This window comes from Lepidochelys olivacea, assembly GCF_965140295.1.
Source record: "Lepidochelys olivacea isolate rLepOli2 genome assembly, chromosome: 16".
NCBI classification, from domain to species: Eukaryota; Metazoa; Chordata; order Testudines; family Cheloniidae; genus Lepidochelys; species Lepidochelys olivacea.
Genome location: NC_140426.1, coordinates 10481813 through 10503270, shown reverse-complemented (window position 1 = coordinate 10503270; position 21458 = coordinate 10481813). Strand labels below are relative to the sequence as shown.

The window sequence follows — 21458 nt, the reverse complement described above, 5'->3', positions numbered from 1 at the left end:
ATCCACACTTAACAAATAGTTATAGGGGACATAAACCGCACATTTCAGGGCATAGACCAACGAGGAGGGTAAGGACAGAATTTCTCCTGGGAGCAGGTTACTTTTTATTGTTCCCAATGGATTTTCTTGCTCTGTCATCAAAAACGTCTGGCAGGGGCCCCTGTCAGAGACAAGATACTGAGCTGGATCACACTAGTCTGATGTGGTCTAGCAATTCCCATGTTCCTATGTAATAGGAAAGAGTGCGTGAATCTTGGTTTAAATTATATCTTTAAGTGCCTCCATGGAGAAGCAAATTACAAATGAATGTGTTTCATCAACAGAAATAAGATATTCAGGGGACTTTACAATTAGAAATAACAGGGCAGGAGCACGTCATTACAACTGACTGTCTAGCTCCATATACCCTGATCGTCACTAGGTCGTCTGGGTGCCTAAGGCAGCTACTACAATCTTACAGATACAGCCTGTCATGGTCGTGAGGTCATGTAAATCCCTATTGCCATGTGTACTGGATCAATTCCTCCATGGAACTATAGCCTTAAGTTTACCTGCTGAAACCAGCTGACAGAGTCTGCAGTTGTCCAATGTTATTCAGATGGAAAGCATGAGCCACGTCTGACCTGTATGTTGATTGCCCAGTCACGGTTATTACTCCAGGATGCAATTACTTGTATAATTTAAGCACTTTGTTCACTTGCTGTTTATTAAATTAACCCGGTAACAAGCAGACACTTTGGTCTCCTGCTTAAAACTAATTCCTTTTCCATGTCATTTAAAATGATAGCAAAAAAAAGCCCCAAAATACTGTCCCAAAACTGAAGAAAAGATGCTCAATAAAGAACTATGCTTTAGATTTTTTAGTGTGCTTCATGTTGTCTGTTTTTTAAAGGCCTAATAATGTGAGATGCTGAGCACCTTCTGGAAGTTGTTCATCACCCCTAACTCCTGATAGAGTAAAAGGGAGTGGGGGATGTTTCTGATCATGCTCCTAGGTTAACAATTCTCCAGGTCAGAGGTCGTGACATCTTCTGTGTTTTGTACAGTGCTGAGTGCAGTGTCCATGCCTAGCAAACAACAAATACCAACAAAAGTCCTGAACAAATGGGATGCTAAGAGTTTGTGAGTTTCTGCTGGGGTGGAGCAAGCATGAGAGATGTCATGCTCTGATCTCCAGGGCCAAATAAAATAGAGCATGTCTGTGCAAGAAAATAAAGACAATAGCCAGGTTATTTGCCCATGCTGGGAAAAATGCGAGGATCACACATGCATGATGAAAGGAACATGAGTGGAGCATAAAAGAGGAAACTTAACTAGCCATGATCTTGCCATGTTTCTTGCATTAAACATTCAACAATATGAACTTTATATGCTGTGTATCATCCAGGCATGATCCTTACTTGCACTATTGCCAGCATGAGTTGATAGCTCATTACAAACACACTTAAATGAAACTATTTGTATTGGACGGCCAACAGACCTGACGAGAAGTAAGGAAGGCACATTTGTAAGCAGCCCAATTCACTTCTTCACATGAGATTTTGCTCCTCTGCAAGAAGGCAGTTAGGCAGTTAGGTGTCTGTCTCTTTTATTGTCTCTGAATGGGATTTTGAATATTTAACTAAAGTCATGTCCTCCACCTCATTACTGACCTCTCATTGGTCAAAACAAATCCCTGATGCAGTTGCATCTCTCTCCGGGACTTCCCTATGCCCTGGCTTCTTCCATGGACCTCTGTATTTGAACAGTATTAATTGCAACAACTCATTCCAGGCCCCTCACGTCACCTGGCCTTGAACCAACAGTGTCCTGTGTCAAGCACATTCGTCTCTATGAACTGGCAAAGGCAGGGGATATTCATGTGTTCTGCATGCCTTAACATGATGACCTGAGGGAGTTGACCACTGATCAAGAGTCTGATGTAATAGCCACTGAAGATCACCAACAGCTGCTGAGCCATCACCTGGAACAAGAATGAGATCAACATCAGAGGATCCATATACCTATACTCCACACGTCAATACCTTCACAGTGCCCATGGTGACAGAGTTCTAGGGTGATTTATCCATGGTGATAAAGTCTTGGGGCAATGATAGGAATCAAAGACGAAAAAGACCTTTTAGATATTGGTGCCAATATCTCCTGCCAAGGAGACATCTTGCCCCCCAGTCGATGATGTATTGGATACTAAATGATAACTCTTAATGCATTTCTCCTTATTATTCCTGATCCAGCCCCAAAACAGATGCTCCTACAACAGCAGATAGTGCAAAAGCCACCAAAGACATTTTGTAGCTATATTTCTTGTATGAAAAATGGGATGAACACAAGGGGCTGGAAATACTGAGGAAAGTCCCCGTAAAGTAAGGGGATCCTGGCTGCACTCAGAAGCTTAAGTTTATCTGGGTCTGATTCTTGATTACATTTACACCATTCTGGCTATGTAAAGGGGTCTAAGTTACAGTCACTTTAAAGTGTACACACCTTTACACTGCCTTACTGCAAATGTGGATCAGGCCCTCTGTCCTTAATGGCAATATAAGTGAGGTTACTAGATGGCTCAAAGGAACAGTAATGGAATACAGTGCTGGCTAAGTCACTGCTTCAAATACAGCTCAGGTCAGCAGAGATAGAATGTTATTACCATCCAAGAGCCATGTTGGGCCCAATGTGAAATGATTCAGCATGCTGGTGTCAGCCTCACAGAACAGACCCCACACTTGTTATTAGCGGACAGATCCAGCTGAGAGGCAAAGGACTAAGTGGGCCATGGAGACTGAACAACCTCATCCTGACAGGGAGTCAGGGCTGAGCCAAGTTGGCAGGGATGGAGCCGGGGGCAAGCTTGCTTTACCACAGCTCATATTGTTCTAGAGATAGCTAGAGGGCTTCCGTTCCAGGGCTGTCACCAGCACTAAATTCACTTAATAGCTCTGCGTATAAAAATGTACAGTCAATCAAACCCATCCCACTGAAGCTTTCTTGCTAAGCCAGAGAGAAAATGTTTGCTGCTTAGCTCCACGTTACCTCTGGAGTTCCCTCTGGAATGAGCTGGAGCAGTTCACTGCATGCCAGAGTCCCTTTCTTGTCATTGGGTAGAAGAGGTGACTCTTCAGACGAACTCTCCTTTCCTCTCCCCTGACCCGACTGGATCACTGTCTCCATAGTGACACAGAACTGGTCCAGATTGTGCCTCAGGGCTGACTGAAAAACACAAGGAGAGCTCTTGGGGTCTCCAAAGGTGGGCAGCATTGTCTTTCTGCCTTTCCTCTCTGAGTACCTGGCAAGGGTAATTTATAGGATCTGGTGCTGCACAGTTACCCACAATTATCCACCCAGAAAAGAAGGGCATGAAAAAGATGTACGCTTGGAAGGATTCGATTTTTATTGGCGAATGTCGATTTCACTGCACGCACGCGCACACACCCAAACCAATGAAAAAATATTTCCATCAATGTTAATAGAAATTTATTAACAGGCAAAGTACAGAAAATGCCACTGGAGAATGACTGTCTGATTTAAGGATATTTACTTTCTCTGCTTTGACATACGATGTTGACAATTAATGTTCTAACAGTCATCAAGCTTTACCTTTTTGTATCTCCATGCCTCCTGCCCTTAAATAATTATTGTCTGCCTCCAGCCTACTCTATTGTCTGACACTCTGCCCCCACAATTTTCTGCAAATGTGAAAATTTAAATCGATAGAGATTGAAAAAGTGCTTAAAAATAAAGATCCATAGTATATGTCAACATTATTTAAAAAATAAACATTGAATTCTGCCAAGCCTAAAAATATGTTAGAGCCACCCACACTGCTTTGAGCACGGAGCTGCATTTCATCAGGTGGTGCGTACTTTGTCTAACACGTGCTGTGTGTCTAGCTAGAATTTAACCTCCCTGCAGGAGGGACTAGGTCTCTATTTTGAACAGCACCCAGCATATTGCCAGGACTACAGATCAGGTTGTGACCCCCATACTCACATGGGTCAGCAGTATCTCACACAAATAAACCCAGCCATTTCAGCTGTGTTACTTGTGTGAGTAACTGCACACTATCAAGACATTCACGGTCCAGCCCTACACAAATAATAAATAATCATGCTTTTGTCTGAAATGTGCCATGCCTGTTAGGTTGTTCAGTTTGCTTGTTGCATTCCACCCATTGCTGTATCCATCACTTCTGCAAAGGGCCTTCTTCAGATTTCAGAGAATTATAGGAGTGGGGATTTGAACCACACACTGGAACCTGGGCTCATTACCAGTCATGACACTACAGGGTGGAATTTACACATTCGTGCACGTCCTAGTGGAGAAGAGCTAGAGCAGTTTTTGAAGGGATTAGATTATATAACTTCAGTCAAACAGCCTCGTCTCTTACTCCTTGAGCTGTCCCATTGATTTCAGTCACACGGCTCAGGAAGTTAGGTACTACTCAATGTGAGTACAGGTATCAAAATCTGGCCCTGATTCTTCTGCATTTTCTTTCATGAAATTGTTATGTTTCATTATCAAGGGACAGATTTATAGAAATGTGTGCACCAAATTGCACGTGAACTGGACATGGATGCATACCATTGATTTGCGACATGCATTTCTAAAAATCTGGCCCTAGATGAAGAAATTTACAACAGGGGCCTGATCACAAGGAAATTCAAACAGGTGATCCTTTTTATTTGTATTAGATTCACTTTCAGATCAACACACAGAGCTCAATTCACCACCATACTGGCGTCTTTGGGCTGTTCCAATGATGCAAAGCAGCCACAAACCCAGCTCAGCTGGCTGGTGAAGCCATGTTTCTGGCTGTTTTGTGTTACTAGAGCGGGGTAAGGCAACCAGAGTATACTTGGGAACTTGTCCCATGCACTATACCCCTCATTTATTCCGAATTCTAGAGGTTGTATGTAGCACAGTCAGCTCAGATTGCTCCAAGCATCACTTACCTGGTGGTTTCTCTTCAGTTCTGTAATATAGCCTGCTAAGGAGTGAAGACACTGCTCCAAATTGAAATGGACAAAGCAAAGCTGACGATGGTGGAGAACGTTAAGGAAGGAGCATTTTACAGGACAGACACCAATACAATTCCTTAATGCTCCATCTTTTGAACTAGCAATGTATCTATCTGTACCCACTGCCTGCCAAGTTTGGGGACTTTGGAGACAAGGCACAGCTCCCAAAGGCAAAGACTGGGATTGCCTATCTGCTTGTGCCGGAGGGACACACCTAGGAACTGGACTGGCACACTGGGGTGACCAACTTCTGGCCCCAAAGAGCCTGCACTGTGAAACTCACTCTGAGGGGTCAAGTGACCAGGGAGGGAGAGCCAGAGGGGAAGGAGACTGGTTGTTGCTCTCCACAGCTGCAGGAGAGGCAGCCATTTTGACTGACCCGGTCAGATGGCCAAAACAGAGCCTCCCCTCCACAATGGTGAGTTTAAGCCCAAGAAGCTACATCCAGGGGGGCTGAAAAACCAGTAGTGCCCGTAGGCCCCCCTGCACTGGGAGCCAGGGGTCAGCCAGGCCTCATTACTGCCCAGCTAATGGGGACAGCTGGACATGAGAGTGGTTGGATGCATAGACAGGGATACCAGGCCTACAACCTGAGCTTCAGCCCCACTTCCCTGGTCAGGTCTGTGGGGAGAGTCTGATGGGGGTATTTCTTGTTTGGGAGTTTTAGTGGTTGTTCTGGGAGTGGCTGGGGCCTTTTTCTCTGAGACCTTTACCTGTTCCCTTCCCCTTCTTTTAAATGACCTCTGTCTGGTCCAGGGAATAAACTGTGGTTTATTTTTGTGTAGTCCTTGATTTGCTGTACTTGTGACCTAATAACCTAGAAGTTGCTGGCTTTGTGCTCCCAGCCACTAGATGGAGGCATCAGTCACTCGGAAACCAGGACCCACTGATCCTTGGGGGGGTGGCCACGAAGTCCCTGAGGAGGGAAGAATGAGGTGCTCCAATTTTGGGCAATGGGGGTGTGGGGGGGGGTTTACACATCTATAGTCTTGCTTTGCATGATCAAGGGAATTCCAAAGCAATATGAAAGCTGAGAAAAGATATAGTCAAACACTGGAGTAAAACGGATAAAAATATACATCCTTGGGCCTAGTTCTGCTCTCCGACAAGCCCAGCACACATGCATGGAGCCCAGAGCCTATTCCATTAGCCACCCTGATTAGTTAGCGGTGTAGCCAGGTTTGTCCAGACATCTAGTTCAAATTCTCAAGTGTGTCACCCTCACCTTCAAGACTTCGCATAACTCCCCTCCAGCTTGCATCTCTCCTAATTTTTTCCTACTCCCCTATCAGCTCTTGGTTTCCTCTCCATTTCTAATCATTGTGCCTTCTCCCATGCTGCCTCTTATGCTCGGAGGGCAGTCTCTGTTTTCTTGTCCCCTTCTTCAACCCCCTTCTTCAACTGCACGTCTTCTAAGCTCTTGTGCAATAATCCACAAAAGTTCTCTTTAAAAAGTAGGGTCTGAGACTCATTTTCATTTGGTCCTCTGGGCCTAAATTTTTAGAAGTACCTACTAATTTGGTGTCCCTCTATGTTGCGGGTGGGGGGCAATTTGAGATGTCTTAAAGAGGCCCAATTTTCTGAAAGCACTGAGCACTCATCCTCTTAAAATCAGGCCCCTTTAAAGTGTCTAAAGTAGGGCATGCAGAGTCAGGAGGCACCTGTGAAAATGGTGTATTTGGTGCCTTAATGAGTTTGTCTTTGCAACACAGAATGTAAGCTCTAGGGGCAGGGACCACATGTTCCTTTATATTTGTATAACCCTGAGTGCCCTGCTGGCACTCAACAAATAATAAAGAAGCCCACTGAACTCAGTTGGAGTCATTATCTTCAGTGGATCAGTCCCTAGATATGAAAAAAAAACCTCTGGAGAACCTTTTTGATGAGGAGACTGATGATAAATACCTCCTTATCTGCAAGCACCAGCAATGAGGGGAAATTGTCTCACCCAGAAAGGATACCTGTAGAACATTCTGGTGCCTGTCCATGGCATCTGCAACCCCCAGAAGTAAGTTGTGCTTCATGAAGACTTCATTGGCGGCTGCCAGCCTCACATCAGTATTCACATGTATCTGTTAAATAACAAAGATGTTAGCATGTCCCACGGTGACTTTCCAGGCCAGCCTGCAACCAGGAATTGTAAAGAGTCGGTGACTCTGATGGTCCTAAGTCCCTGAAAACAAAGCAATGAGAGAAACTATCCATTTCAGGTAGTCTTTTCAGAGGCACTCAGCTCTGGCCTAACTCTGCTGCCATTGAAGCAAGTTTACATACCAGGTCTATTCAACCAGCGCTCCCACCACAAAATGTGATATAATCCCAGAAGATGGAGAGGGAAATGACTTGTAAAATCATTGTTCCTGTTCCTTCCCGCACCAGTCAGTTCAGGATTATCTCAGACAGTCCTGTATATCTTCCAGTCTAGGTTTCAATATTTCAAACAATGGAGCTTCCACTTCTTTCTTTGGAAGATTAAATCTATAGCTCTCATCATTCAGCACTTGATCCAAAGTCCATCCTAGTCTCTGTAAGGTTCTCATTGACTTCAGTGGGCTATGGATCAAGCCCTAGGGCTTTTATTTTTTCTAATATGCAGCCTAACTTTATCTTGGCACCCCATTGGTTATTCTATTATACTGTGCCCATTCTAAAATATTTCGTCCCTTCTTGGCAATTATGCTCTTCAAATACTTTTAGACAATTACCTTGTTCCCTAACTGTTTGCTTGGAAAGAAATACGTTGTTACATAATGGAACAAGTGAGAAATTTCTCCTTACCTTCCTTTGATGTTGGTCAATAATCAATATAACAACTATAGTGAGTGCTATGGCAGCCAACGTCACCAGAATGCTGACTTCCCAGTGGCACCCAAAGGAATACAGCTGCATGGTGGAGTAAATATTTGCCCAGATTGAGATGTAGAAAATCTGAAAAGACCCAGAGAGACTCAGAAAACAATACTCACAAAAATAGCGAAAGCAGAAGAAAGGTCAAGAGAACAAGAAAGTTCCCTTCTCATAAATTAGATAAATTACCAGGGATTTTCAGAGGGTTAATGGACAAAAGGTCCTTCTAATAAGAAACATGGGGGAGAGAGGTCTAGAATGAGAGTCGGGATTAAATGAGCTCCTGATCATCAAAGACAGTAGATGAATTCTTGGTGGTGTTTCATACTTAGGATTTCAACCAAGTTCCTCCATTTCTAGTAAGAAACGGATTCCCCAAGGTGTATTGAAAATAATACTTCTTATAGTCACTGTGTTTATAAAGTTCCCACACCAAAGCACGAAGGGTACTGCCAAGAAAATTAAAATACAATAATGCAAAAACAATGTACAGTGGCACCTGCCTCAAGGGACCACTCGAGGGACTAATGAAGGCAGAGCAGAGTCGTATTCATTTGGGGATACCTTGGAGTAGTATCTTAAGACAGGATGTTGCCTGATGGAACGTATAGATTAGAGATGGACTGAAAGGTAGGTATGATACAGTGTGGTACAATGTTATATGGGGTAGATAGATCAATAATACCAAACAGAAAAATATTAAAAATCTAAACACTGCAGCATTAGCGAAAATACAATGGCTGACATTAAAAAAATACCTCTGAGAAAGGAGCACTTGATTTTTATTTACACAAGGGCCACGCCACCCTGTTCATGAGAAGGGGCCTGAAAGATGGTGAAAATATAATTTAGTCCCATTTTAAGACTCCTTGGGCCTGCCAGAGAAGTGTGAAGACCTCAGGGTAAATGAGATGAGGTCCAGAGTGTTTTCGGATGATGTTTGAGAGCTGAGAAGGATGGGATGAGGCAGATGCTTCTGGTAAATGAGTTCCATCCCCATTAAAGCCACCACAGCGAAAGCTTTGCTAACTGGCTGCCTTTGGTGGGACTCCTGAAAAGTGGGCCGTGTGCATACCTGCCTCATTATACAGCAATCTCTGCAAGATGGAATTTTCAAAGGGGCCTCAGGGAGTTAGGTGCTCAACTCCCACTGAAAGTCAATGAGGGGTGGACACTTAACTCCCATTTGTGCCTTTGAAAATTCATTCCCTTCTCCAAACTCCCATTGAAATGGCACCTAACTCCCTTAGGCTCCTATGAAAATCCCCAAGGCAATTTTCATTGTATATCAGTAATGGCACGTACCAATTAGGGTGACCAGAAAGCAAGTGTGAAAAATCGGGACGGGGGTGGAGATATTATGAACCTATATAAGAAAAAGCCCCAAATATTAGGACTGTCCCTATAAAATCAGGACATCTGGTCACCCTAATACCAATTAACCTGAATGAGGGGCCGTGATGCTTACCACAGCAATGGCTATCCCAAAAGCTCTGGAGTTGTAGAACATGTATCTTCTTACTTCAGGTTCCAGAATGGCGTTTTGAATTAAGTTCCTCCACTGATCCATTGTCATCTGTTCAGAAACCAAAAACAAACAAATCCCACTCACTTTTTCATGCAGATCTCTAAGAACAATCAGAAGGCGAGCTGAATGGCAATAGCCAAGAGCTAGGCTGGCATTTCACATTATTAGATTATGAGATTGGAGATTCGATAGGATTGGCCTATGTCCCAGACTCTGCTTCCAAACAAGGGACATTGGCCCAAATTCTGATCTCATTTATACTGGTATAACAGAGATAAAAATCTGCCCTCAAAACCTATTTGTGCCTCAGTTTCCCCATTTGTAAATAATACCACCAACCTTTGTAAAGTGCTTTGAGATCCACAGTTGAAAGCTGCTTTCTGTATAACTAAGGATACATCTACCTGCAGAGTTGCACCAGTTGCAGAAATTTAACTGATGGGATTTTAAACCAACTTAGTTAAATCCGTGCAAAAGGCTGTCTGAACATACTTATATTGGTTTAATCAAACCTTTTGGTTTAGCTGAAGTCCATAAGGAACAGGTTTCAGCCAAACTGAAATAAGCCCCTTTTAAACTGAAATAAGAGAGTCCACACAAGGGTCTGCACCCATTTAACTAAAGAGAGAGTGTGTGTGAACAAGGACTGAGTGTTAAGTAATAGTGTATAATTCATTGCCCTGCTCATGCAGTCAGCCTAGTTTGCCCTGAAAGCAGTGAAACTCTTTGTGAGGCAGAATCACTGTATTGATATGAAACTGCAAAAGAACCCATCATGGGAATTCATGTCAGACCAAGATCATATTTAAAGGTGACAGTTTGCAATGCTGTGTCCATCACAGATACCTCCAGCTCTGCTCCATCCCTTTCTGTCTTTAGCACAATGAATGGTTTGTCTAACTGCTCACTGACCATGGGCAAGCATGTTACTCAAGTCTCTCTCCACTAACAACAGGCCCATCCTTGCTCCCATTTGAGCCACTGGGAGTTTGACCATTGACTTCAGTGCGAGCAAGATTGGATCTTTTAGTGCTAAGATCAGGTCTTTTAGTGAAACAGACTAGAGAACCAAAGAATCGTAGGACTGGAAGGGACCTCGAGAGGTCATCTAGTCCAGTCCCCTGCACTCATGGCAGGACTAAGTATTATCTAGGCCATCCCTGACAGGTGTTTCTCTAACCTGCTCTTTAAAATCTCCAATGATGGAGATTCCACAACTTCCCTAGGCAATTTATTCCAGTGCTTAACCACTCTGACACTTAGAAAGTTTTTCCTAATGTCCAACCTAAACCTCCCTTGCTGCAATTTAAGCCCGTTGCTGCTTGTCCTAGCATCAGAGCTTAAGGAGAACAATTTTTCTCCCTCCTCCTTGTAACAACCTTTTATGAACTTGAAAACTGTTATCATGTCCCCTCTCTGTCTTCTCTTTTCCAGACTAAACCAACCCAATTTTTTCAATCTTCCCTCATAGTTCATGTTTTCTCGACCTTTATTCATTTTTGTTGCTCTTCTCTGGAATTTCTCCAATGTGTCCACATCCTTCCTGAAATGTGGCGCCCAGAACTGGACACAATACTGCAGCTGAGGCCTAATCAGAGTGGAGTAGAGCAGAAGAATTACTTCTCGTGTCTGCTTACAACACTCCTATTAATACATCCCAGAATGATGTTTGCTTTTTTTTTTCGCAACAGCGTTACATTGTTAACTCATATTTAGCTTGTGATCCACTATGACCTCCAGATCCCTTTCCACAATACTCCTTCCCATTTTGTATGTGTGTAACTGATTGTTCCTCCTAAGTGAAGTACTTTGCATTTGTCCTTATTGAATTTCATCCTACTTACTTCAGACCATTTCTCCAATTTGTCCAGATCATTTTGAATTTTAATCCTACCCTCCAAAGCACTTGCAACCCCTCCCAGCTTGGTATCATCCACAAACTTTATAAGTGTACTCTCTATGCCATTGTCTAAATCATTGATGAAGATATTGAACAGAACCAGACCCAGAACTGATCTCTGTGGGACCCCACTCATTATGCCCTTCCAGTTTGACTGTGAACCACGGATAACTACTCTCTGGGAACAGTTTTCCAACCAGTTTTGCACCCACCTTGTAGTAGCTCCATCTAGGTTGCATTTCCCTAATTTGTTTATGAGAAGATCATGCAAGACAGTATCAAAAGCCTTACTAAAGTCAAGATATACCACATCTACCGCTTCCCCACTATCCACAAAACTTGTTACCCTGTCAAAGAAAGGTGTTCTTACAAATCTGTGCTGACTGTTACTTAACACCTTATTATCTTCTAGGTGTCTGCAAATTGATTGTTATGAGCTGCAGGGCTTCTTTATATGCACTCGTTTAAAATCACAGCCATTCAACTGACTCAACTCCGCATGTAGACAAGCCCTGAGTTATACAGAGCACTTATCACCAGAGGATCTCAAAGCACTATCATTGTACTTTGTAATATCGCTTTCTCAGACGCAGCTGAAATTTATACACACCCAACCTCTCTGAAGGTAATAAGTTGTGACGATTGGGCTAAGCCAGGGGTGGGCAAACTTTTTGGCCCAAAGGCCACATCTGGATAGGAAAATTGTATGGTGGGCCATGAATGCTCACGAAATTGGGGGTTGGGTGCGGGAGTGTGTGAGGAATCTGGCCAGGGATGTGGGCATTGGGGTGCAGGAGGGTGGGACCAAGGGGTTCAGATGGCAGGAGAGGGATCAGGGCTGGGGTGTGGGAGGAGGTCAGGGGTGCAGGCTCCAGGCGGCGCTTACCTCAAGCAGCTTCCAGAAGTAGCGGCATGTCCCTCGTCTGGCTCCTACACGGAGGCATGGCCAGGAGGCTCTGCACGCTGCCCCGTTCACTGGCGCTGCCCCTGTAGCTCCCATTGGTCCCGTTTCCTGGCCAGTAGGAGCTGCGGGGGCGGTGCTTGGGGTGGGGGCAGCATGCAGAGGGGAGCCGCATAGAGCAAGCTCCTGACCCCATTCCCTGGCAGGAGTTCAAAGGCTGGATTAAAATGTCTGAAGGGCCAGATGCAGCCTCCGGGCCATAGTTTGCCCACTCCTGGGCTAAGCCAACATGACTGCAGGCCAGTGATGCAGACAGTCAAATGTAGAGGAGTGCACAATTAGAAGACTGGAGTGTGAGCTGCAACACCTTGCTACCCTCAGTGATGCAGCACTTAGATGGCCGAATAATTTAGATATCGACTTGTGACACACACAAAAGACAACTGAAGTCACTAGGAGTGCCCAGGTGTAAGTGATAGCCCTCTTTCTATAGGCCATCTATACTTCTGCGTGACAGATATGAAGTAGACCCTGATTTCTTGTAACAAGGGCAAGTGACACAGGCATCAGAATACCCATCACCCCAGTAAGCCATCAAGTAGCCAGGTTCCCAGTGAGGAGCTAACCTGAATTCCAAAGGTCTTCAGTTTCTCTGCACAAAGCTCCAGATCAAAGAAGGTGGAAGAGCAGGTATTGCTAGCAGTGAGAACCATAAGCACTTGGCCATTGTGGAACTCTGCAAAAGGAATCGGAGGAGAAGGCTGAGTGTGATCAAAAGGGACTGGTCTGTGGTGTGTTTTCCTCTTGAGCGCTGAAGTGGGCTTGCAAATTGAGGAAGTGGCAGATTGTGCTGAGAAGCTCTCAGCATGTGACGGACTCTGAATTCTTCCTCTATCATTTCGAAGAAAATCACAACATGAAGAGCTGCGCAGCCTTCAGGCTGTATTGGAGGGATCAAGGGTTGAAAGGTAAGGAGACCAAATCCTACACGTGCCCAAAGAGGATGTGACCTGACCTGGGAAGGGATCATATGCCAGTCCAGTGGGTGATGAGACAATGGGTTCAACCCACTCAAAACAGCTGTGAAGATCCGTGACAAATGACTTTAAGGCCCAGCTCCTTGAAAGTACTTAGGAGCCTAACTCCCATTGATTTCAATGGTATCTAGGTGCCTAAATACCTTTGAGAAACTGGGTTTAAGGCACTGCTGTCTTGGCAGAGGACAAGGCAGAACACCGTAGACTCTACCCCACTCACTCCTACCCATGGCACACCTTGCCCCACCCTCTGCACCAGCTCTGCCCCACCCGAGGTTTCCCTGTGTTGGCTAACAACAAGGAAGCTAAATTCCTTCTCACACAAAGGTGTGGCCCATTCAGATTAAAATCCGTGGAATAGGCATATTTCAAGGGTATGTGAATGAAACAATGTTCTATATGTTTGCTGAGATGAACTACATCATCAGAAAGCCAGGAGCAGGAGTCGGCAAGCCTGGGTTCTATTCTCCGCCCTGCCGCTCACCCACTCCGTGACCTTAGGCAAGTTACTCAGGACAAAGTCTAATAATTCTGGGTGCCCAGCTTTAGCCCCCAGTGATTTTCAAAGGTGCTGAGCATCCTGCAACTTCAGTTGACGCCCGTGGGAGCTGTGAGTGCTCAGCACCTCTGCCGATCAGGCATTAGCTACTAGGTGTCTCAAACTGGGCAAACCAGAAACGGAGACGCTCAGAATGAACAGACCCTTTTTCAAAATGTTTACATGGCTTCATTTCCAGATGAGCTGAGCACCTGCAGCTCCCACTGATGTCTTTCAAAATCACTTTGAAACCTTGGGCCCTGATCCTGCAGCTGGATCTGCACAGGGCAACCACTTGGCGATCTATCCATGAAACGTGCTACAGGAGCGAAGTGCTCTGATTGTATCAGCTGGGCACAGGACTTCAGTCCGTTTCTAAAGGAGTGTCGTTGTGTTAAGCAACAAAAACAGAGCAAGACTTTGTCAGTCGCTTTACAAATCCAGGCTAAAATCTTCACAAGCGATTTATGGCTTTGGGTGCCCCAACTGTGATGCCTTAAAGGGATCTAATTTTCAGCAGGGCACTCCTGAGAAGTAGGCCTCATTAAAGTGTACCACGCTGGGCTCCCCAAACTTGGGCTACCCAAAATTACTAGCCACGTTTTTGTAATTTTTGGCCATGGTATGTGTTCTTTATTTTTGCTTAATTATTATAATGGTTATATTCCTTCTGTTGAAAATGAGCAGCCCTGAAGAAAAAAAAATGCAATTTCTCTTAATTTAATGCCACCTGATTCAGAATGTCGTTGCAATCAATAGTTGGAGCTGTTTGCTTACCTTTCACCCAGTGAAGGGAGCTTTCACCTGCATGGGTCCCACAGTAGGAGATGGGACTTTGTTTCTCAGCTCCATCTGCTTGGCTTTCACAGGCCATGGTGAAGAAACGGGCTTCATGCGGACCGCTATCTCCTGCAGTCATAAATCCAACACTCTATATTCATAATTCTTCCCCTTTCCTCTTTTACAGCATAGAAACACCCAGTTAAAGACTGTTCTCCTTGCTGTGGACTGGACTGTGATACTCTTATTCACACTGAAGAAAAGTCCCATTGATTTGCTTGCGATGTAATATATGACTTGATTTGAGCAAGGGAGTCACAATCTTGCCTGCAAGGGGGAAGAGAAATGACACCATCTTGCACAAAAAGACCTTGTAGCACAGCAGCATACAAGCTCTTAGGAGCACTGTGGACTCTGCTCCTGATGGACTATGCCCAAATGATTAATGGAGTACTCTTGGGTCAGCTCCAGAGTCCTCATGGATAAAGCATACCCATGTCATCCCCATGTTTATGTATGCTGCTGCAGGCATGGGTGCCAGGCATCCACACCTCCCGTCTATGAGGCAACAGCCCTCTTTGCCCATGGGGAAGACTGTCCTTTAATTAAACATGATCATGCACATTTTGTAGGCAATTAATCCACAAATGGGCCTATCCTGAGCCTGTTGAAGCCAGTGGGGAGCTTGGCCATTTTCTTCCATGGGAGTAGGATCAGGGCCAGTGAGAATACACTTTACTGATGTTTTAAAGCAGCCAAGTCATTGAACTATAAATACTGGACACTGAGCAGGTGCATCATAATGGACGACTGTGTGAGAAAGAGAAAACCAATTCAGATAAGAAATGATGACACAGTGATGGGAACATTACAGATGCGAAGAGAGAGTGACAAACAGACTAGGACTTCCACCCAGCACCCTCAGGGAACCTTTGTGCTGGGTCAGAAATGCCAGGGTAACTTTTTTTCTCATTTGCACCCTCGCCTGTGCATTTCAGTTCTCAGTTCCAGAAACAGAAGTCACACAGCCCTGTGAGAGAGACAGTGTGTGTCAGATATGACATTATCCTAGACAAACCTGATTGGATTAAATGTAAGGATTTTAGGAGCACAGTAGCACCTCAGAGTTACGAACACCAGAGTGACAAACTGACCAGTCAACCACACACCTCATTTGGAACCGGACGTACGCAACTGGACAGCAGCAGAGACACACACACACACACACACACAAAAGAGAAAATTCAGTACAGTGCTCTGTTAAGTGTAAACTACTAAAAAATAAAGAGAAAGCAGCATTTTCTTCTGCAGAGTAAAGTTTCAAAGCTGTATTAAGTTAATGTTCAGTTGTAAACTTTTGAAAGAACAGCCATAGCATTTTGTTCAGTTATGAACATTTCAGAACTACGAACAACCTCCATTCCCAAGGTGTTCGTAACTCTGAGGTTCTACTGTACATTGGATTAAAAATGCAAATGTTTATGTATTATTGTGAGAGGTAGATGTCGCTAAGAGAGACACATGACCAATGTAAACCCTGGGACGTATTATGAGCTTCAAAGGACTCATTTAAACAATGTACCAGACACGAATGAATTTTTAGTTGATCAGGTTTCCTAGGAAATACCGGGGGGGGGGGGGGGGGAGTATGTTAATGTTGTTAATGTTGTTAGGAACTTGTAACCACAGCAAACCCCCTTGGTGGGTTTGAAGGATTGCCCCACCCGCAGAGCCCTTGCTGGGGTTGGGCAGGGCGGTGGGGGTAGTCTCTGGTAAGATTATTAGCATGCATGTAGGTTTCTTTAGTGTTTTAATATGTTTTTTTTTGTAATGCTTTCACCTTAAGACTAAATGCGCTTGCTTAGAAAAGCTGTGTGGTACTTTATAATTATGGGCAATTATGCTGTTTATAGGCTCGGAGGAGAAAGCAAAGCAGGCCTGCTTAGGCAGTCTAACTTGCTGGGGAGCTCACAGTGTAGGTGGGAAACAGTTCTGCCCAATCAGAAGGAAGCAAGATGGGGTGTCCGCCCGAGAGAGCTGGTGGCTGGGAGCCAGAACCCTAAAAGTAGGCATTCTTGCTGGATACAGGGACAGGTGCCCTGGACTGTGACATGGTGCTTGTGAGCTTTTGAGTTAAATGTTGCTGATGCAGGAGGTTTGTATAGTTCAAATCAGCAGCTAGACTGTGGGTGCTTATCCAAAATGAGTATCTGAATGTTCTGAGGCTTGTCCTGCATCAGTAACTGCCCTGCGTGCATGAGGCTCATCTGCATCTTTATTAGAACACGGATGATGCTCCACAATTACTCTTCACTTCTCTGCCCTTTTCTCCTGTCTTGTGTTCCCAAGAGCCTGTGTTGCAGCTGCAGGGCTGCCGCACAAAGCCTATCAATGCTGTGCCACAATCAGATACGGGATTGCTCTGTTTGCATCCCTTGGTGTCACTGAGGTTTAACCCAGTCACATAAATCCATGATAGTCATCAGCTAAAGTGCAGTCAAACAGGAAACTGATGCAACAGAAACTACATTAAAAGATCGTTATGATTGCAGCAGGAGCCCACAAAGGACAGGAAACTCACAGTTAAAGAAGTAAAGCTCTGATATTTTGGCACAACAGGAGAGGTGTGTGTGAATTTGACCCATTCAGCAGTGGCATTGTGCAGACTGAGCGCTTAGGAGGGTGAGTATTCGTGCAATCTCAAGAAAATGAGTGATCTGCTGTGGCAGGAAATACCATGAAATATCTCCATTTTGACAGCAGCTATTTACACACACACACACACACCCCCAAGCCCTTCTCCACCAGATCACATCACCCTGATGCCAGCCCAAATAAGGAACATTCTTGTTCTCAAAAAACCAACCGAACAAACAAAAATAAACCACTCTCCATCCTATTTGCCTTGATTGAGGGTGAAATAAACTCTTCTCCCCAAGTCAAAAGACTCTCCCTCTGGGCCTCGCCCTCAATTCCTACCCTTTGGTGGCAAACTGGAAGGACAATGAAAAAGGAGAACAAGAGACAACCAAACCACAGCACAGAGTTAAGAAACATACACCAACTAAACGTGCCATCAATGCTGGTGGCATATAAAGCGACAGCTGAATCGGGATTTGCAGGGTTAGACATGTCAGTCACACGAAAAGAGCTTCCCATTGGAGAAAACTTCAGCTGGAACAGCTGGCTCAGAGCATGCAATGCGTGCTGGCAGTTCACAGACATCAGGGGAGCTGCTGCAGGGAGCTAGCCCCTCCTACCCAGGAAGAGGGTGCCGATTCCATAGCTTCCCCATTACCTTTTTATCTAGCGTGCATCTCATTCCACGGGGTTCTCCGTTAGTGTGGAAGCAATGCCCCTCTGTGGAGATCTGTCTCCCCCGGTCCTTCTTCCAACTCCACTCTCCCTTCCTCTCTTCTTGGGTTCTCCTCTTCACCTCCAAAGTTCTCTGGGAGTCTGCCTTTGTCTCCTCCTATGCTCCCTCCCATTCCATATGTGCTGCCAATCTACTAGTGTAACTACTCCCTTTGTCTCCTTCACTCACTCTGGGCTATTGCAGTTCCTTTTGTGACACCTCATGTTCTTAGCTAAGATCCAGATTAATGTTCAACAAGATCCAGACTGGATGATCATAATGGTCCCTTCTGACCTTAATATCTATGAATCTATGAATCCATCCCCCTTGTCCTTCAAGAGACCTCTAAAAGCTCACCTATTCGGTGTTGTCTTCTGTATCCAATGAGTTCACACCATTCACTTCCTTCTCTCCTACTGTCTTTTGCATGAGCATGTCCAACACCGTACCCCTTGTGCCTTAAAACTGTTGAACCTTGGGATGGCAACCTCTTTCTTGTTGGCTATTGTACAGTGTGGCTGCTGCAGAAATAAATCATCCTCATTTGCCCTGATCCAAATGAATATACTGGTGCAACCCACGGAAGTCAGAGCAGCATATTCGCCCCCACCCTGCCTCTCACTTTCATTATACTGCATTGCAGGCACCAACTTGCAAAACAGCTCATGTGCGTGAGAGTTTTCCCCTAGGCATGTTGTATATAGTGGTTTTAACCCCATAGAGTGCCTACATAGTGTTTCCCCATCTGTTACAACTGTAGAGACTCTGGATTTCAAATACCTCAAAGTCTGGGGGAGTTCAGAGCTGGGGTTAAACCTCACAGGCTTAGTGGAGGTACAGGAAGCTGATCGTCAGCATGGTCCAAAGGGGACACTTTCCCTTAAACAAGAAGATGAGGGTCACCTTGTATTCTCAGCTGCAAACCCCAGGGCTGCATCATCTAAACTGCCATGGGCTTATTAGCCAAAGCAAAGCTTTAACAATGGGACCGCACCTTTGGAGTCTGCAGTGAAAGCCTTCAGAAGATGACTGCTGACACTGAGCACCGTGAAACTTGTCTTCACTGACTGCGCTCATTTCCAGCAGGATGACATTTCCTTTACCAGAATATTTGACTCATAAGAAATAACTAGTTTGATCAAGGTTCTGATTCATTGCTCTCACTGAAGGCTCTGCCCCATCAGTCATCCCCAAACAACATACACACACACACAAACACACACACAACGCTGTTGTTGAGTGGTACCAAACTGTGCACTCATCCCTGCGAAACAAGCCCAGTGAATACACACTGATGGCAGTGGCCGGGCTGTTTTCTTTAAAGACAGCCAAGGCTGCCATGCATATCCCCTTCCAAGTTACAGAAGGCAGGAATTAAGCAAAGCTGTGGCAAACACTTCTCTCTCTGAAATACATAGAGATTTCACACCAATTGCTCAAGATTGGGGAGTAATATACAGTACTAAGAAAATGGTCATGCAAACAAAAAGACAAATGTAGATAGGAGGAAGGGGACATACATACCCAGCCCTGGGAATTTATTGGCTGTTTACAAGAATCGACCATCAAACTAGGACATTTTCCTGGCTTCCCTTACAAATAAACTGCTGCACAGAGAGACCAAGGAAAGATGTGTTAGTTTTGCATTAGGGATGATCCATTGTAGTGGGTGGAAAGACTCCCAATCACTTTAGTAGGGTTGGTAGTGGGTCTAAGGCCAAGTCTATATTAGGAGCCTTTAGCTGATATAGAATACCAGTATACTACACCAGTAAGGCACTCCTTGTGGGGACAAAGCACATACCAGGAAAACTGCTTTTGTTGGCTTATTTCAGTCCCCCGTCCCCCTTCCATACACCCCAGGTAAAATAAATTATCCTGGTAAAAGCACCATCTTACCAGTATAACTGTGTCTATTCTAGGGGGTTTTGCCAGCACAGCGACATCAGTCAGGGAACCCACCCCTTCGTTCCCCTGACTGGCATAGCTGTGCCAGCAAAAGTTTGTAACATAGACCTGGCCTAGATCAGATCCTAGTTATGGACTACTCACATCTGATTCAAAACATCAGGATGCACAATCAGCTGACCCAAAGGACACACACTGTACCATTTCCCTACCTGCTGCGTCCAGCCCAGCTTCTCCCAGAGAAATGTGACGGGATCAGCCATAAAATCAGAGGGAGTCACGCCATAGGTTTCTCTCCATTGTGTAACATGCAACACCAGGATTACAGCTTCCCCCAAGCAAAGGGGTGGAGTGGAAAGGGAGAAGGTTCATTTTACACTGTCTGTAATCATGAGGTTGCCATAGAATTGGGATGCACCAGAAGCAAGCAAACGCAAGTGGTTCTGGGGAGGCATGAGACAGATCTAATCCAGGATTGTAGCACACTTCTTTATACTCATGAATGGTGACTAAAATAAAAAAAGGATGAGCTCCACTTACTGTGCCTGCGCCCCCTGTGATTCTCTCGTAGCCTGGAATTTCTCTAGCTCGGTTTACTCTGACCATTACTAGGCAACGTGTTCTCTGAAACACTGGAGCAGCTTTGACTTTATAGCCGCTCATCTGCAGGGGGGCTTATTACATTGACCACTGCAGACTGCCTCTCTGTTGTCATTAGCACGCAGTATCATCTCCCCTCTACAGACACAGGTAGGCAAAGCTCAGGGTGCAATTGCATCAGAACGAGTAACTGCATCTGCCTTCTCTTCTCCCCCAGATAAGGATCCAGGCATAGCAATAAAACAGGGGCACGGAGTTTAGAAAGGCTACTGTAAGCAGGTTATTAAAAACAGCCTGTGGCAAACCACAGATGGGGGTAATAAAAATGACATTGCATCTCTGTGGCTGCTTACTTTCTGATTAGCTACAGTGCATAAACTCTGGTACCCTTGAGCAAAAATTACCTTTGGGAGCTGATCTCAGAGCCAAAGCCCAGCCCCCTTGATGCAAAGCCCTGGCCGGGATGATTTAGTTGGGGTTGGTTCTGCTTTGAGCCGGGGATTGGACTAGATGACCTCCTGAGGTTCCTTCCAACCCTGATATTCTATGATTCTAAGTGGCAAAATTCCAATGGATTTCAAAGGGACCAGAGATTTAGCAGAGGGGCAAATCCTGCCAGCACCTTCCATGGATGCAGAGGAAGCTTAAACCTAGTGGTTCTGTTGTGCAAGCAGGGAGAAAACTTGGGATCCTACCCAGGGACGAGGACATGACTCCAGCTGCTTTTATGCAGGTAAGTTGGAGTGGCCTGCAGCTTGTGCATCTGCCATTTTGTGCATCCACCTGGAGTGACGGGGCTGCCATAGCCTAGTGGTTCAAGAGCATTAAGTCTCCTGCTTTCCATAGCCTTTCCCCCTTAGAGATCTCCAGTGCCAACTCCTGTTACTTCAGAAAAGCAAAAAAATAAGGAAACTACTAGCCTAAAAGGCCCTGAAGTCACAAATAAGGAGATGGTTACAATTTCTCAAACAGCCTCCATGCTGAGCCTAAGAATTTCAAAGTCTCCAAAGGCATGCACACCCCTGTTGGGGACACTGGGGCATGGCCACTAG

General features: G+C 45.0%; 1 protein-coding gene across 7 annotated transcripts; it reads right to left on the bottom strand.

The window, feature by feature from the left end:
- Positions 1–1229: 1229 nt before the first annotated feature.
- Positions 1230–20422, bottom strand: TMEM268 (transmembrane protein 268). 7 transcript variants are annotated; one of them, XM_084649808.1, is made up of 9 exons: positions 20347–20422; positions 14541–14672; positions 12815–12924; positions 9328–9435; positions 7791–7940; positions 6974–7084; positions 4947–5027; positions 3028–3204; positions 1230–1963 (listed from the first exon to the last, which is right to left on the bottom strand). In XM_084649808.1, the coding sequence occupies exons 2-9, from the start codon at positions 14635–14637 to the stop codon at positions 1784–1786; spliced, it is 1014 nt and encodes a 337-aa protein (XP_084505934.1). In that variant the 5' UTR covers positions 14638–14672; positions 20347–20422; the 3' UTR covers positions 1230–1783. The 7 variants fall into 7 exon arrangements, with proteins under 7 accessions (XP_084505934.1, XP_084505931.1, XP_084505930.1 ...); XM_084649805.1 differs by having other exon boundaries at positions 14541–14870; positions 20347–20409; XM_084649804.1 differs by lacking the exon at positions 20347–20422 and adding an exon at positions 20019–20289 and having other exon boundaries at positions 14541–14870.
- Positions 20423–21458: the final 1036 nt, after the last annotated feature.

Bases quoted from the DNA above. Each gene is read 5' to 3' on its own strand.
- TMEM268 (XM_084649805.1), bottom strand. From the start codon at position 14,682: ATGACTGCAGGAGATAGCGGTCCGCATGAAGCCCGTTTCTTCACCATG. The intron at 12,925-14,540 runs GTAAGCAAACAG...TTCCTTTTGCAG, and splicing joins CTCCCTTCACTGGGTGAAAG to AGTTCCACAATGGCCAAGTG. The intron at 7,085-7,790 runs GTAAGGAGAAAT...GTTATTTAACAG, and splicing joins TTGACCAACATCAAAGGAAG to ATACATGTGAATACTGATGT.